Source organism: Trichosurus vulpecula, chromosome 1 (genome assembly GCF_011100635.1).
Source record: "Trichosurus vulpecula isolate mTriVul1 chromosome 1, mTriVul1.pri, whole genome shotgun sequence".
Taxonomy (NCBI): Eukaryota; Metazoa; Chordata; class Mammalia; order Diprotodontia; family Phalangeridae; genus Trichosurus; species Trichosurus vulpecula.
In genome coordinates, this window is record NC_050573.1 from 66,008,977 (window position 1) to 66,022,395 (window position 13,419).

Sequence of the window (13,419 nt, forward strand, 5' to 3'; positions counted from 1 at the left end):
ATATCAAGTTATTATCTGCCACAACTTCCATCAATACATTTCCCAATCCACCGGTTTTTTCTTTTTAATTATATTTTTTATTTTAAAGAGTTTTTTTTCTTTCATATGGGAAAGAATATCTATTTGGTTCCAATTAATTCTAATTGTTGATCGCCTCCCTTTCTTAATAGGGATAAATGTCCTGCTCCATTTTCTTCCCTCATTTTGTAGTTTATATTTTTTAATGTTTAACTCAATATACTTTTACCTTAAAGGAATATTACTCTTGAGGAAAGCTTTTAAATTTCATTTATAAATTACTTAAGTTCTAAGTATGGTTTGTGGAGTTTCTGAGTCTGTGAGAGTTGAAAAGTGTCTTAGAGATCATCTAGTCCAACTTCATTTTACATATGAGAAAACGGAGGTCCATAAAGTGGAAGCGACTTGTGTAAAATAACAAAGGTGGTAGATCTTGGATTTAAACTTGAGTCTTCTGAGTCCAAATCTAGTGTTCTCTCTATCACAAGATGAGAGGTGACAATTTCCATTTTGTTAACTTTCCATATCTTTTTTCTTGCAGGCATATCAGATGTATGGGACCAGCAAACCAGACATGTGTGTCAGAATTCCTCCTCCTGGGACTTTCTGAGAAACCACAGCAACACCTTCCCCTCTTTGGGCTCTTCTTGGGCATGTACATGATCACCGTGGTTGGGAACCTTCTCATCATACTGGCCATTAGCTCTGACTCCTACCTCCACACTCCCATGTACTTCTTTCTCTCCAATCTGTCGCTGGTGGATATATGTCTAGTTACTACCTTGGTCCCCAAGATGCTGGTGAACCTCCTAACACAGAATAAGGCCATCTCCTATGCTGGGTGCTTTGCTCAGACGTACTTCTTCATGACTTTTACTTGTTCAGACAATTTACTCCTCACTGTGATGGCCTATGACCGCTTTGTAGCCATCTGTCACCCTCTGCACTATGCCACCATAATGAGTCCATGGATTTGTGGCCTCCTGGTTCTAATGGCATGGACTATTAGCCTTCTAAACTCCATTCTCCAAATTCTAATGGTGATGCGGCTGTCCTTCTGTAGAGAACATGAAATTTCCCACTTTTTCTGTGATCTCGGTGAGGTTATGAAACTCTCTTGTTCTGATACTCTCATCAATACCATCATATTGTATTTTGCAACTGCTCTGCTAGGTGTTTTACCCTTCACAGGGATCCTTTTCTCTTATACTCAGATATGTTCTTCAATATTGAAAGTGCCATCACCTGGGGGGAAATATAAAGCCTTTTCTACTTGTGGGTCTCACCTGTCTGTTGTTTCATTATTCTATGGCAGTGGACTTGGAGTATATCTGAGTTCCTCAGCCACCCACTCCTCCTGGAAGAGCTTATTTGCCTCAGTGTTGTACTCCGTAGTTACCCCCATGCTGAACCCCTTCATCTATAGTCTGAGGAACAAGGACATGAAGGAAGCCCTGAGGAGGTTCACTAGCAGAAGAGCCTCTTCTCAGTGATAGAGCTTGGCTCTGGAATGTGGCATTGGTATCTGGGTACAAAAGTCTGGCAGTCAGAAATCTTGGATTCAAAATGTGAAGCCCATGGCTATCCAGGATCCTCCTTAACTGTCTATATGACCTCTTTACTATCACTCAAATAGTTCTTCATGGTGTCTATTTCTAGATTTTCTTATCGTATTGTAAGTTTTTGCAACCTACTTTGTCATAACACCCATTCTCTCTAAAGAAGCACTAGATTAAAACAAAAAAAAACAAAAAAGAAGCACTAAATTTAGTGCTAGGGGACCTTGGTTTGTGTACTTCAGGTAAATCATTTATTTTCTCTGAGCTTCAGCGTTTTCATTTGTGTAATAGCCATTATAGGAGCCATCGTGCCACAAGACAAATTCTGGTCTATGAATCAAATGAAATGATGTGTGAAAAAGCACACAAAAGTTGTAAAATCCTATCAAACTTCATCAAGAAAAAAGGAAACAGAGAAAAGAGAGTTGGGATTTTGTTGCTATGCATGATTCTTCCATCAATTCAAATGCCCATTTTCCTATGCCTTAGTATATGGTCTTCATGTATTGCTTTGGCCAAAAAAATCATTAACTGGTTGCCAATCTTTTTGTCTTTAACTAAATTGTCAATAGTCTATCCCTGAGTGTATTCTCAAAGCCTCACCAGTGTGGTTCAAATTCTACCAGAGCTTGTGTTTTGTTAGCAAAACCTTCAAGAATCCAGTGCAATTGTCTCTGATGATTAGACATTGGAACTATTTTTGTGAGCACATGAGGCATAAGAATTTGGTAGCAGGCAGCATTGCCTGGTGGACTGAGTACTGGACTAGCATCAGAAAGACATGGGTTCAAACTCTATTTTAGACCCTTACAAGCTGTGGGACCTGGAGCAAGTCACTTTATACTCACAGCCTCAGTTTCTTCACCTATAAAAAATGATAATAATAATCACAATAGCTAACATTTATATGGTACCTTAAGTGTTGCAAGGTACTCAAAATACATTATATCATATATTACTACAGAAATAATAACAGCATCTACCTAATAAGGGTTTTCATAAGAGTCAAATGAAATATTTGTAAAATGCTTTGGAAAACTTAAAGTGCTATATGAATATCATCTATTATTATTAACATTAATAATAATGTTATTATCATTATCCTTGGACCTTTCTCTTTCACCTTAGAGTCATGAAGTCATAGAATCTTAGCTCTGTAATATTATGTTAGGGGTCCTCTATGTCAGCCTCCTACAGATGAAAGAGGCCTCCTTACAATATGTAAATTTCTAACTGTGTAGTTGTAGTAAGCATATAAGACTTTGAGTAAGATTGTAGTTTAAATCTGAACTCCACTATTTTCTAGTTTAGTGACTGTGGACAAGTTGCTTAACCTCTCAGCTTCATTTTCCTCCTCTGTAAAACCAGACAGTTGGATTAAAGGATCCACAAGCTTTCTTCTAGCTTTAAATCCTACTTGTCCTTTGTGCTAATGTAGCCAGAATGGCCTTTGTTTTCTTTGAATGACTCAGCTTACTTCGTTGAGCTTCCCTGGATGCTGGGGCTTGCTCTTCCGGGGCAGGACCAGACAACTTCCTGTGTGATGAGTCATGGGGCTGGCTGAGGGGAGGTGTTAACGGCTATGCTAGGGGGAGGGGCCAACTCAAGAACCAATCGGCCCTGGTCGTTCAGGCGGTGCTTGATGATGTCAAAAAACTCTATAAGAGGGGAGAGGACAGCTTGAAGATCCTCTCTCTTCCTTTTCCGGTTGGAGCCAGCGACAGTTACAACGACAGTTACAGAGGCAGTTACGACAGTTACGTCAGTTACAGCCACAGCTGAAGCAGGAGCTGCCAGTAGCAGAGCTAACCTACGGGAGAAAGCTGAACAAAGACTTCAGGCCATTACAGCGACAGTTACAGCGACAGTTGGAGCCAGAGGCAGTTACAGAGGCAGTTACGGCAGTTACGGCAGTTACAGACACAGCCACAGCTGAAGCAGGAGCTGCCAGTAGCAGAGCTGACCTACGGGAGAAAGCTGAACAAAGACTTCAGGCCAGTGGGTAATCTTATTACCATAGAGGGGGAAACATGATTTTGCTTTACGCAATCATGCTTCTCTGTAGCCTCCTGGTTACTCTTTCAAGGCGTACTTATTGGGCCTGGAAGCTTTTGATCAATATATCAAAATGGGGTTGCTGGTTCATGGGTTGGTTACTGTGGAGCCTAAATAAATGTTTTGATTCTTCTGCCTTCTACTTTGAGAGTTTCTTATATCCGGCGGTTCCGAACGTTTCAGACATGTTTATGATCCTCTTTGAGATTATAAACTCTGCCCTCCTAATACAGCTAAGGAACTCACTACCTCATAAGGTAGTCCAGATCACCATTGTTGGACATCTCAGACTGTTATGTCCTCTGTAAAAGCAGACTCCAAGAACTGTTAGCATTAATTACAAAGGACTGAGGATCTTCCTTCTAGGAAGTATGGAGAAGACAAAGAATTATGCAGAGACCTGAGTAGTACACAGTGTTTGTCTTTCTGACAAAAACAAGTAATTTCTATCTATACTCAAACTGTAAGCTGATCTGATTCATAGTAGAAAAGGAAAGGTGACTCAAATCTAGACTCCTTTGGGTTTTATAGATAACAAAGTGTTCCCCTAAAAATGAGGGGGGCAACAAAGGGCTATAGAACTGTGCATATCCTTTAGCCCAGCAATAGCACTGCTAGGTCTGTACCCCAAAGAGATCAAAGTAAAAGTAAAAAGGACAATTTGTATAAAAATATTTATAGCAACTCTTTTGTGGTCGCAAAGAATTGGAAATTGAGGGGATATTCATCAAATGGGAAATGGCTGAACAAGTTGTGGACTTTTTCAATCCTTTTCGATTTTTATTTGTGTCAGTCACTTATTAGCTTGATACATTTGTCCACATCAAAAAGTAGGAATCATCCATTTGTAACATCAACCTTAAACACTAATATGAGAGAAAACTACTGTTTTGTGAGAAATGATGAGCAGGATGGTTTTAGAAAAACATGGGAAGACATATGAGCTCATGCAAAGTAAAATGAGCAGAATCAGAACATCATACACAGTAACAGCAATACTCTAAGGATGATCAACTGTGAAACACTTAACTACTCACATCAAGACAGTTGTCTAAGACAACCCCGAAGGACCATGGCTAATATGGAAATATGTTTTGCATGCCTTCACATGAATAATCAATGTTATATTGCTTGCCTTCTCAAAGAGGGGGTGGGCAGGAGTGAAGGAAAGAATTTGAAACTCAAATTTTTTTAAATGAATGTTGAAAAAATTTTATATGTAATTGGGAAATATTTAATGAAATTAACAAAAATATTTTTAAGAAATAAATAAAAATGAGAAGGCAAGCTTCAATTCTCTAAAGAAAAACTGAAAGAACCAGGGGGGGAAACTGGAAGAGCCAAGTTTTAAAATTCCCAGGTAAAAGAGAAAATATTACAAGCAACAAGAAAAAAGCAACTTAAATACTGTGGAAATACAGCCAGGATTTCACAAGACCTAGCAGTTTATACTCTAAAAGACTGTAGGTCTTAGAACATTATATTTCTTTTTTTTTCTTTTTGGAAAGGGGAAGGCAGGGCAATTGGGGTTAAGTGACTTGCCCAAGGTCACACAGCTAGTTAAGTGTGTTAAGTGTCTGAGGCCAGATTTGAACTCAAGTCTTCCCGACTCCAGGCCCAGTGTTCTACTCACTGGGCCATCTAGCTGTACCTAGAACATTATATTTCAAAGAGCAAAAGAGCTGGAGTTGCAGCCAAGAGTAACTTACCCAGCAAAGTTTCATATAATCCTGAATTTTTAAAATGGTCATTTGACAAACTGAAAATTTTCAGGTATTTGTAACAAAAAGACCAGAACTAAATGGAGAATTCAATATAAAAGATCCAGTAGAAATATAAGGAAAACATTAAAGACTAATTATAAGGCACTTGTTAAGATCAAACTGTTTACTTATGAAATATATGAAAATATTATCAGTATTCAAATTGACATCATTACTAAGGTAGTTTGAAAGAAAAGGTTGAGGCTGAGTTGTTGTGATTTTAAAAAACAAAATTGGGTAGGAAAAGGTAGAAGGGAGTTATTACATTATAAAAATGGGGCATGAAAGGAAGAGCTAATATAGAGGAAGCTGGTGGGGGCGGAGGGCTGGTAATGTTGGAACCTTACTCTCATCTGGGTCAAAGAGAAACAACACATACATCTAGAAGGGTGAGGTGAGAGGTGAGAAAACTGGGGGACAAGGTGATGGGTGCGTGGATTGGAATTTGGGAGGGTGGGGGAAGGGATGAGAGACTCTTGGAGGGGTGGGTGAAGCTGGGGTAGGAGGGTGGGGGGAGAAGATAAGGTAACAGGGATAGGGTAAAAAGAGAGGCTGAGAAAGAAAATAGTGAGCAAAAATAAGATGGAGGGAAATTAACAAATAGTAATTATAACTTTGAATGTGAATAGGATACTTATAGCAGTTCTCTTTGTTGTAATTAAGAACCAGACATTGCAGGGATCCCTATCGATTGGGGAATGGCTGAACAAGTTGTGGTGTATGATTGTGATGGAATATTACAGTACTATAAGAAATGATGAACTCAATCACCTTAGAAAAACATGGAAAGACTTGAACAAAATGATAAAGAGAAAAATGAACAGAACCAAGAGAACACTATACAGTAACAGCAATACTATTTTAAGAATGACTGAGTGACTAAATCATTTTGACTATTATAAATACACAAATTAAAGATAAAGGACATATGAAGAAACACTGTCTGCATCCAGAGAAAGAACTGATAAATTGAAGTAGGTATAGAATAATTTTACATTTATAAACCTATTTGTCTCTAATGGCAGTCGTCTCTAGAGTGGGGGTGGAGAAGGAAGAAAAGAAAAGGAAAAAAGAAATTCGCATGATAACTTTGTGGTATATCTGGAGGAAATAGTAAGTTTTACATGGTAGATTTGCAGTTTCAATGCAATCATCTTTTTTATTGCACGGTGTTATTGAAATCCTTGTTTTGTTCTGCAAATTAAAAATAAAAGTAATTTTTTTTTTATAAAAAGAGCTAGGCAAAATCCTGATTTAGGTCAGTATGTTGAATGGTGGGGGCAAATACCAAAAGTAAAGAAATAATAAACAAACATTTGGAGATCATTAATTTGATATGAGTCTCTACCTACAGAAAAGAAAGCTAGATTCCTGGAAGAGGAAGAAACTGTTTCTCCCACAAGATACGGATCTACAGGCACTGTTAGGTGTCATTCAGAAAGAGTCAGGAGAAGGAAGGATAAATAAGTATGCTTAGTAATTACCTGTTAGGGGTACCAAGGTTTCTCTTTGTCATAACAACAATGTTGAAATCTTCTATCTCCTTAAGGAATAGATCCAGGACACGAGAGTGAACTTCCCAAGATCTATCAAAACCATCAATTTCTACATAGTACTGGAGATTCACTTTGGCACAAATCTAGTTGCTTGAAGGAATCAGTAAACAGTTGCTAAAAATTAGAAAGTCTTGGATAAGAAACCAACAATGTTAAGACCAAAAGTTATGTTTTAATTGCAGCTGCTGATAGTAAGCATGACTTTTGGAAGAGAAATGCAGATATCAGAGGGAAGCAGGAGGTTAAGAAGATGGTATCTGAGAATAGAATTTTAATTTCTGGATAAAGCAGAAAATATGGGAATAAAGAGGTCTTAACCATTCATAGAAGGCACCTATCAATCTGTGTATTTACATGTGCATATATAATATATATATGTATATGTTACACATATGCATATGTTTACCAGGTATGTGTCTGTTTGTATTTATCTGTATTTGTATATTTTTTTTCTCCCTAGTATAATGTGAGCTCTTAAGGAGAGAAATTGTTTTATTTTATTTTGTTTGTTTGTGTTTGTATCCACAAAACCTAGAGAAGTGCTTGCACATAGTTGGGCCTTAATAAATGTTGGTTCAATTGAATTTTTTGAAATCATAAGAAATATGTTTTCCTGAAAATTTACAAATCCAATCAAATGGCTTTATAGTGAAAAGGAAGACGGAGGGAGAAAATTACCTATTCATGTTCACCAACTTAGATACGATAAAGACCATCTAAATGTGGGAAGAATAGTGGCAGAAATCTCCAGAATTTCACAAGAATCCAAATTTAACAGTTACTGGGAGTGGGAATTATTAGGTTCTCTCTCTCTCTCCCTCTCTCTCTCTCTCTCTGTCTCTCTCTCTCTCTCTCTCTCTCTCTCTCTCTCTCTCTCTCTCTCTCTCTCTCTCTCTCTCTCTTTCTCTCTCTCTCTCTCTCTCTACTTCTTGGGGGCAGAACCACTCTCTCTCAATTCCTCCCTTCATGTGTCTCCATAGGAGTTCCCCACAGGAATAAATAAAGCACAAGTCTTAATGCTTTAATAAACTGTAGTCATTCCACACTATCTCCTGGATCAAGTCTAAAATCCTCTCTGGCTTTTAAAGTCTTTCATAACACAGCCTGTTCCTATCTTTCCAGTCATCTTACATCTTATTCCTTTCAAACATCCACTGCAACCCTATGAGAAAGTAATACTCTTTTAAATCTGCTCAGAGAGAATAGAAACAGAGATTTGTTCAAGGCCAACTGTATCAGAACAGCAAAAAAGAGTGAAAGCTTTTACTGATGACCAAACCTTCTTCGTACCAGAAGACTATGGCTTAGCTCTACTTGGCTTCAGCATATCTTACTTCATGAGAATGTGTGGTCCTTGAGACCAGGGTCTGCCTTTCTTTTTCACTTTTGTATTTGTATCCTCAGTACTTAGCACAGTGCCTGGTACATAGTAGACACTTAACAAATGCTCATTGACTCACTAGGTGCACACTTACTTGGGTTTCTCTGCTTTGGGAGAGCTTAATAATAAACTTTCAATAAAAATATCCTTGATTTGTTCCAAGCCTTCATCCAGGAAACTTCCTGGAGATTTAGAAGGTCTCTCTCTCTTGCGCTCTCCTCCTATGTCTCAACCCTAATATCTCAGTTAGTTTTCATCAACCCCATGCACAAAGTGAACTTAAAGAAACCATTTTCTTTAGAAAGCAAACAAACTTTTAAGAGATACAAAGACTAGGAAAAATATCAATCTCTCAGCTGAGAGAATGGCAGAAGCAGAATAGAAGCAAGACTAGAATAGGGATTGATTATCAGCTCTGTTCTCAGTTATATAATGGGTACAGCTGCCTTCAGAATCTCTGTCTAGCATTCTTTAGTTCCAATCAAACAGTATCTGTTGTTTGGATTCAGTTTCTTGATGAGCATTTTAATCAGGGCCCAGATATGCAGGCTGTGGCACAGGACAGGTGGAATCTCTTCCTCCTCACAACATCACAGCCATAATCTTTCTATTGCAATGCACCCCTCAGTTTGTTTCTACATTTTCTAACATCATTGCCTCATGTGAGATAATTCTTGCTGGTTTCCCTTAGGGAGAAGAGGGGACAAGATTTCAGTCCCTCCAAGTAGGTAAGCACTCTGGGGATATCCCTCCCAAGGATCAGAAATTCTGCAATCCCTTGCAAAATCAACTTTCATCTATTGCAATTATACTTCACATAATCAAAAGAAAAATCAGCACTTACAGAACAAGGATGATTAGTCCAGTATTTGAGGCAATCAGGTGCCATTCACAGCAAATATAAAAAAAACAATGTATGCAATAGACATAGCATGTATAAAATATTACTTAAAAGATAAAGTCAGTGACTACACTACCAAATTACATGTAGGATAATATATTGCCTGTATTCATCAAAGCAGTAAGTGCATATCTAAAAAATACTAGCAAATATATATATATATGTGTATATATATATAATAGCAAATCAAAAGCCAAAAAATAATACTATTAGTAGGCCTACAGAATAATAAAATATGAAAAGTCAGATATGAATATGCAAATGGTTAAGTAATAAAAATACACTTAATCAACAGGCTTATGTAAGCACTATGTGTGCATGATAATAATACAGAAACAGATAAATGTGAACAAGAATATAAAAACTCTTTTCCCCCTTCAAAGCTATCCCTCCTCCAAACTTCCCTTTTACTGTAAAGTGCTCTACCATCCTCCTTGTCACCCAGGCTCGAAACCTAAGTTTCATACTTGACTCCTCTTCTTTCTCACCATCCTTCCCCCTTTTACAATCAGCTGCCAAGTCCTGTCATTTCTACTTTGCTAACATTTCTCCTCTATGTTCCTTTCTGTCCTCTGACAGTCACAACCTCATGCCTTCTGGTAGGCCTTCCTGCCTTGAGTCTCTCCCCACTCATTTAATCCTCCTTCAGATGTCAAAATATTCTTCATAAAGCATAGATCTTAATTCCAAAAGACTCATGATGAAAAATGCTATACATACCCAGAGAAAGAACTGATGGAGTTGGGATGCATATTAAAGAATACTATTTTCACATTATTTTTTTTCTATGTGTTTTCTCCTTTTGCAAACTGTAATTTTTTAACCTGTTTCTTCTTTCACAACATGATTAATATGGAAATAGGCTTTACATGATTGCACATATATAACCTACACAAAATTACTGGAGGTTAGGGAGGGAGAGAACATATAAAATTCATTTGATAAAACTGAACGTCAAAAATTGTCTTTACATGTAATTGGGAAAAAGTAAGTACTTTCAATTGGTGAAAAAATAAAAAATAAATAAAGCACAGGTCTTAATCCTTTAAGAAACTCTAATAGTTCAATATTCTCTCCTGGATCAAGTCTAAAATCCTCTTTGGCTTTTAAAGTCCTTCATAACACAGCCTGTTCCTATCTTTCTAGTTGTCTTACATCTTATTCCTTTCAAACATCCACTGCAATCCATGGTCACTGACCTCCTTGATGTTTTTCGCACAAGATCCTCCATCTCCCCACTCTGAGCATTTTCATTGGCTGCCCTTCCCCCATACCTGGAATTCTTTTCCTTCTCATCTATGCTTTCTGCATGCCCCGGATTCCTTTGAATCTCATCCTATGGCCCACCTCTGCAAAAAGCTTTTCCCAGGCTTCCTTAGTGCTGAGGACTTCCCTCTATGATTATCTCCATTTTATCCTATATGCATTGTTTGTGTGCAGTTATTCGAATGTTGTCTCCCCAATTAAACTGTGTGCTACTTAATGCCCTAGTACATGGTCAATTTTTGAGTATGTGCCATGTACTTTTGAGAAGAAAGTATATTCTTTTTTATCCCCATTCAGTTTTCTCCAGAGGTCTATCATATGTGCCTTTTCTAAAATTCTGTTTACCTCCTTAACTTTTTTCTTATTTATTTTGAGGTTAGATTTATCAAGTTCAGAAAGGGGGAGGTTGAGGTCTCCCAATATTATAGTTTTGCTGTCTATTTCTTCCTGTAACTCCCTTAACCTCTCCTCTAAGAATTTGTATGCCTTACCACTTGGTGCATATATGTTAAGCAATGATATTGCTTCATTGTTTATGGTGCCTTTTAGCAGGATATAATGTCCTTCCTTATCTCTTTTAATTAGATCTATCTTTACTTTTGCTTTGTCTGAGATTAGGATTGCTACACCTGCTTTTTTTACTTTAGCTGAGGCACAATATATTTTACTCCAGCCTTTTACGTTAACCCTATGTGTATCCCCCTGTTTCAGATGCGTTTCTTGTAAACAGCATATCGTAGGATTATGGTTTTTAATCCATTCTGCTATCTGCTTCTGTTTTGTGAGAATGTTCATCCCCTGCACGTTCAGGGTTATGATTTCTATCTGTGTCTTTTTCTCCATCCTAATTCCCCCTGTTTATGCTTTTATTTCTCCCTTTCCCCTTCTCCTCCCCAACAAAGTTTTGCTTTTGACCGCCGCTTTCCTCAGTTAACCCTCCCTCTTTATTCCCCTCCCTTATCTTACCGTTACCCACTTGCTACTTCTCCTCTTCCTTCTGCCCTCCCCCCTCCCTTTTTCCCCCCTTTCCCTCCCACTTCCCGTAGGACAAGTTAGATTTCTAAACTTATCAGAGTATGTTATTCCCTTCTTGAGCTAGATCAGACAGATGACAGTAAAGCTCAAATACTGCTCTTCTCCCTCCCTTCTTTCCCTCTACTATAATATGTTTTTATGCCACTTCCTTTGGTGTAATTTACCCTTTTCTACTACCTTCTTACCACTTCCCTCATAGCCCTCCCTTTATATCTCTAATTTATATTTTATATCTTTACATCAGTTAATTTATACAGGCATTCACAACCTATGTATATCCCTTTCATTTGTCATAATAGTTGTACCATTCACAAGAATGACTTGTATATGTATATACAATAAAAAACATATATATATATATATATATATATACATAAAAAACATACATAAGATGATATAATCCCACATAAAGATGTAAACAACCTGCCCTTATTGGTTAATAAGGTTTGTGGGGTTTTTCCCCCTGGTTACCTTTTTATGTCTCTCTTGAGTTTTGTATTTGGAGATCAAATTTTCCATTGAGTTCTGGCCTTTTCATCAGGAAGGTCTGGAATTCCCTTATTTCATTGAATGTCCATCGCCTTGACTGGAAAATTATGCTTAGTTTTGCTGGGCAGTTGATCCTTGGTTGTAGTCCCAGCTCCTTTGCCCTTTGGAATATCATATTCCAATTTCTCCTGTCTTTTAATGTGGAAGCTGCGAGATCCTGTGTGATCCTGACTGTAGTTCCACGATATTTGAATTGCTTCTTTTTGGCTGCTTGCAGTATTTTCTCCTTGAGTTTATAGCTCTGAAATTTGGCTATAATATTTCTTGGTGTTTTCAGTTTGGGATCTCTTTCAGGGGGTGATCAGTGAATTCTTTCAATGACTATTTTGCCCTCTGGTTCTAGGACCTCTGGGCAGTTGTCTTTGATAATTTCTTCGAAGATACTGTCAAGGCTCTTTTTTTCATCGTAGATTTCCGGTAGACCAATAACTCTCAAATTGTCTCTCCTGGATCTATTTTCCAGGTCAGTTGTTTTGCCAATCAGATATTTCACATTTTTTTCTATTTTTTCATTCTTTACGTTTTGTTTTATTACTTCTTGATGCCTCCTAGATTCATTAGCTTCCACTTGCTCAAGTCTAATTTTGAATGAGTTAGTGTTTACATTTTGCTTTTGAGTCTCCATTTCCAATTGGTTGATTTTGCCTCTCAGGGTGTCCTTTTCTCTCTCTAGATTCTCAATCTTCGTATCCTTTTCGCCAATCTTATTCTTTAGGGACTTGATTTCATCAGTGAATTTTTTTTTCCATTTTTTCCATATTTTCTTTTAGCTCCCTAATTTGGTTTTTAAAATCCTCCTTTAGCTCTTCCAGCAGTGCTTTTTGGGCTGGAGACCAGTTCATATTAACTTTTGAGGTATCTGATGTATCTACCATGTCATTGCTATCTTCTTCTATGTTGATATTTTGATCCTGCCTGTCTCCATAAAAAGAATCTATTGTCCTCGTTTTTTTTTTGTGTTCTTCTTCATGTTGGTTTGCCTTTTGCTGGCTTTACAATGAATTTCTATCTGTGGATCTCAGGGTTTTCTGTCCCAGCTTTCTTATTCTGGGGGTTGAGAGTCTAGAATTATAACCTTCAGTTTCCTGAGGTGTGGGAGAGGGGTCTGGCTCCCTGGCATCTCACTCCCTGTGGGTGCTCTCCAGCACTTGCTTTTCAGCAATGGTCTCAGCTGTTTGTTGTTTGAGCTGATGTCTGGCACTTCCCCTGGGGGAGCAAGGTGACGTCTGGGCTCCTGGCGTTGACCCCTGCCGACTCTGCCCCTCTGGGATTAATGAGCTTCTAGTATTTGTCCTGTGAGGCCCCACTACTTTCTCCTCTGTTTCAGTTCTCTTTT

General features: G+C 37.9%; 1 protein-coding gene across 1 annotated transcript in view; it reads left to right on the forward strand.

Moving 5' to 3' along the window:
- Positions 1-572: 572 nt before the first annotated feature.
- The window catches only part of LOC118847936 (olfactory receptor 7A10-like), a 60,627-nt gene continuing 47,780 nt past the window's right edge, over positions 573-13,419 (forward strand). Inside the window, exon 1 of the mRNA XM_036756644.1 lies at positions 573-1,061. Coding sequence (XP_036612539.1) covers positions 573-1,061 — 489 coding nt within the window. The remainder of the gene's footprint in view (positions 1,062-13,419) is intronic.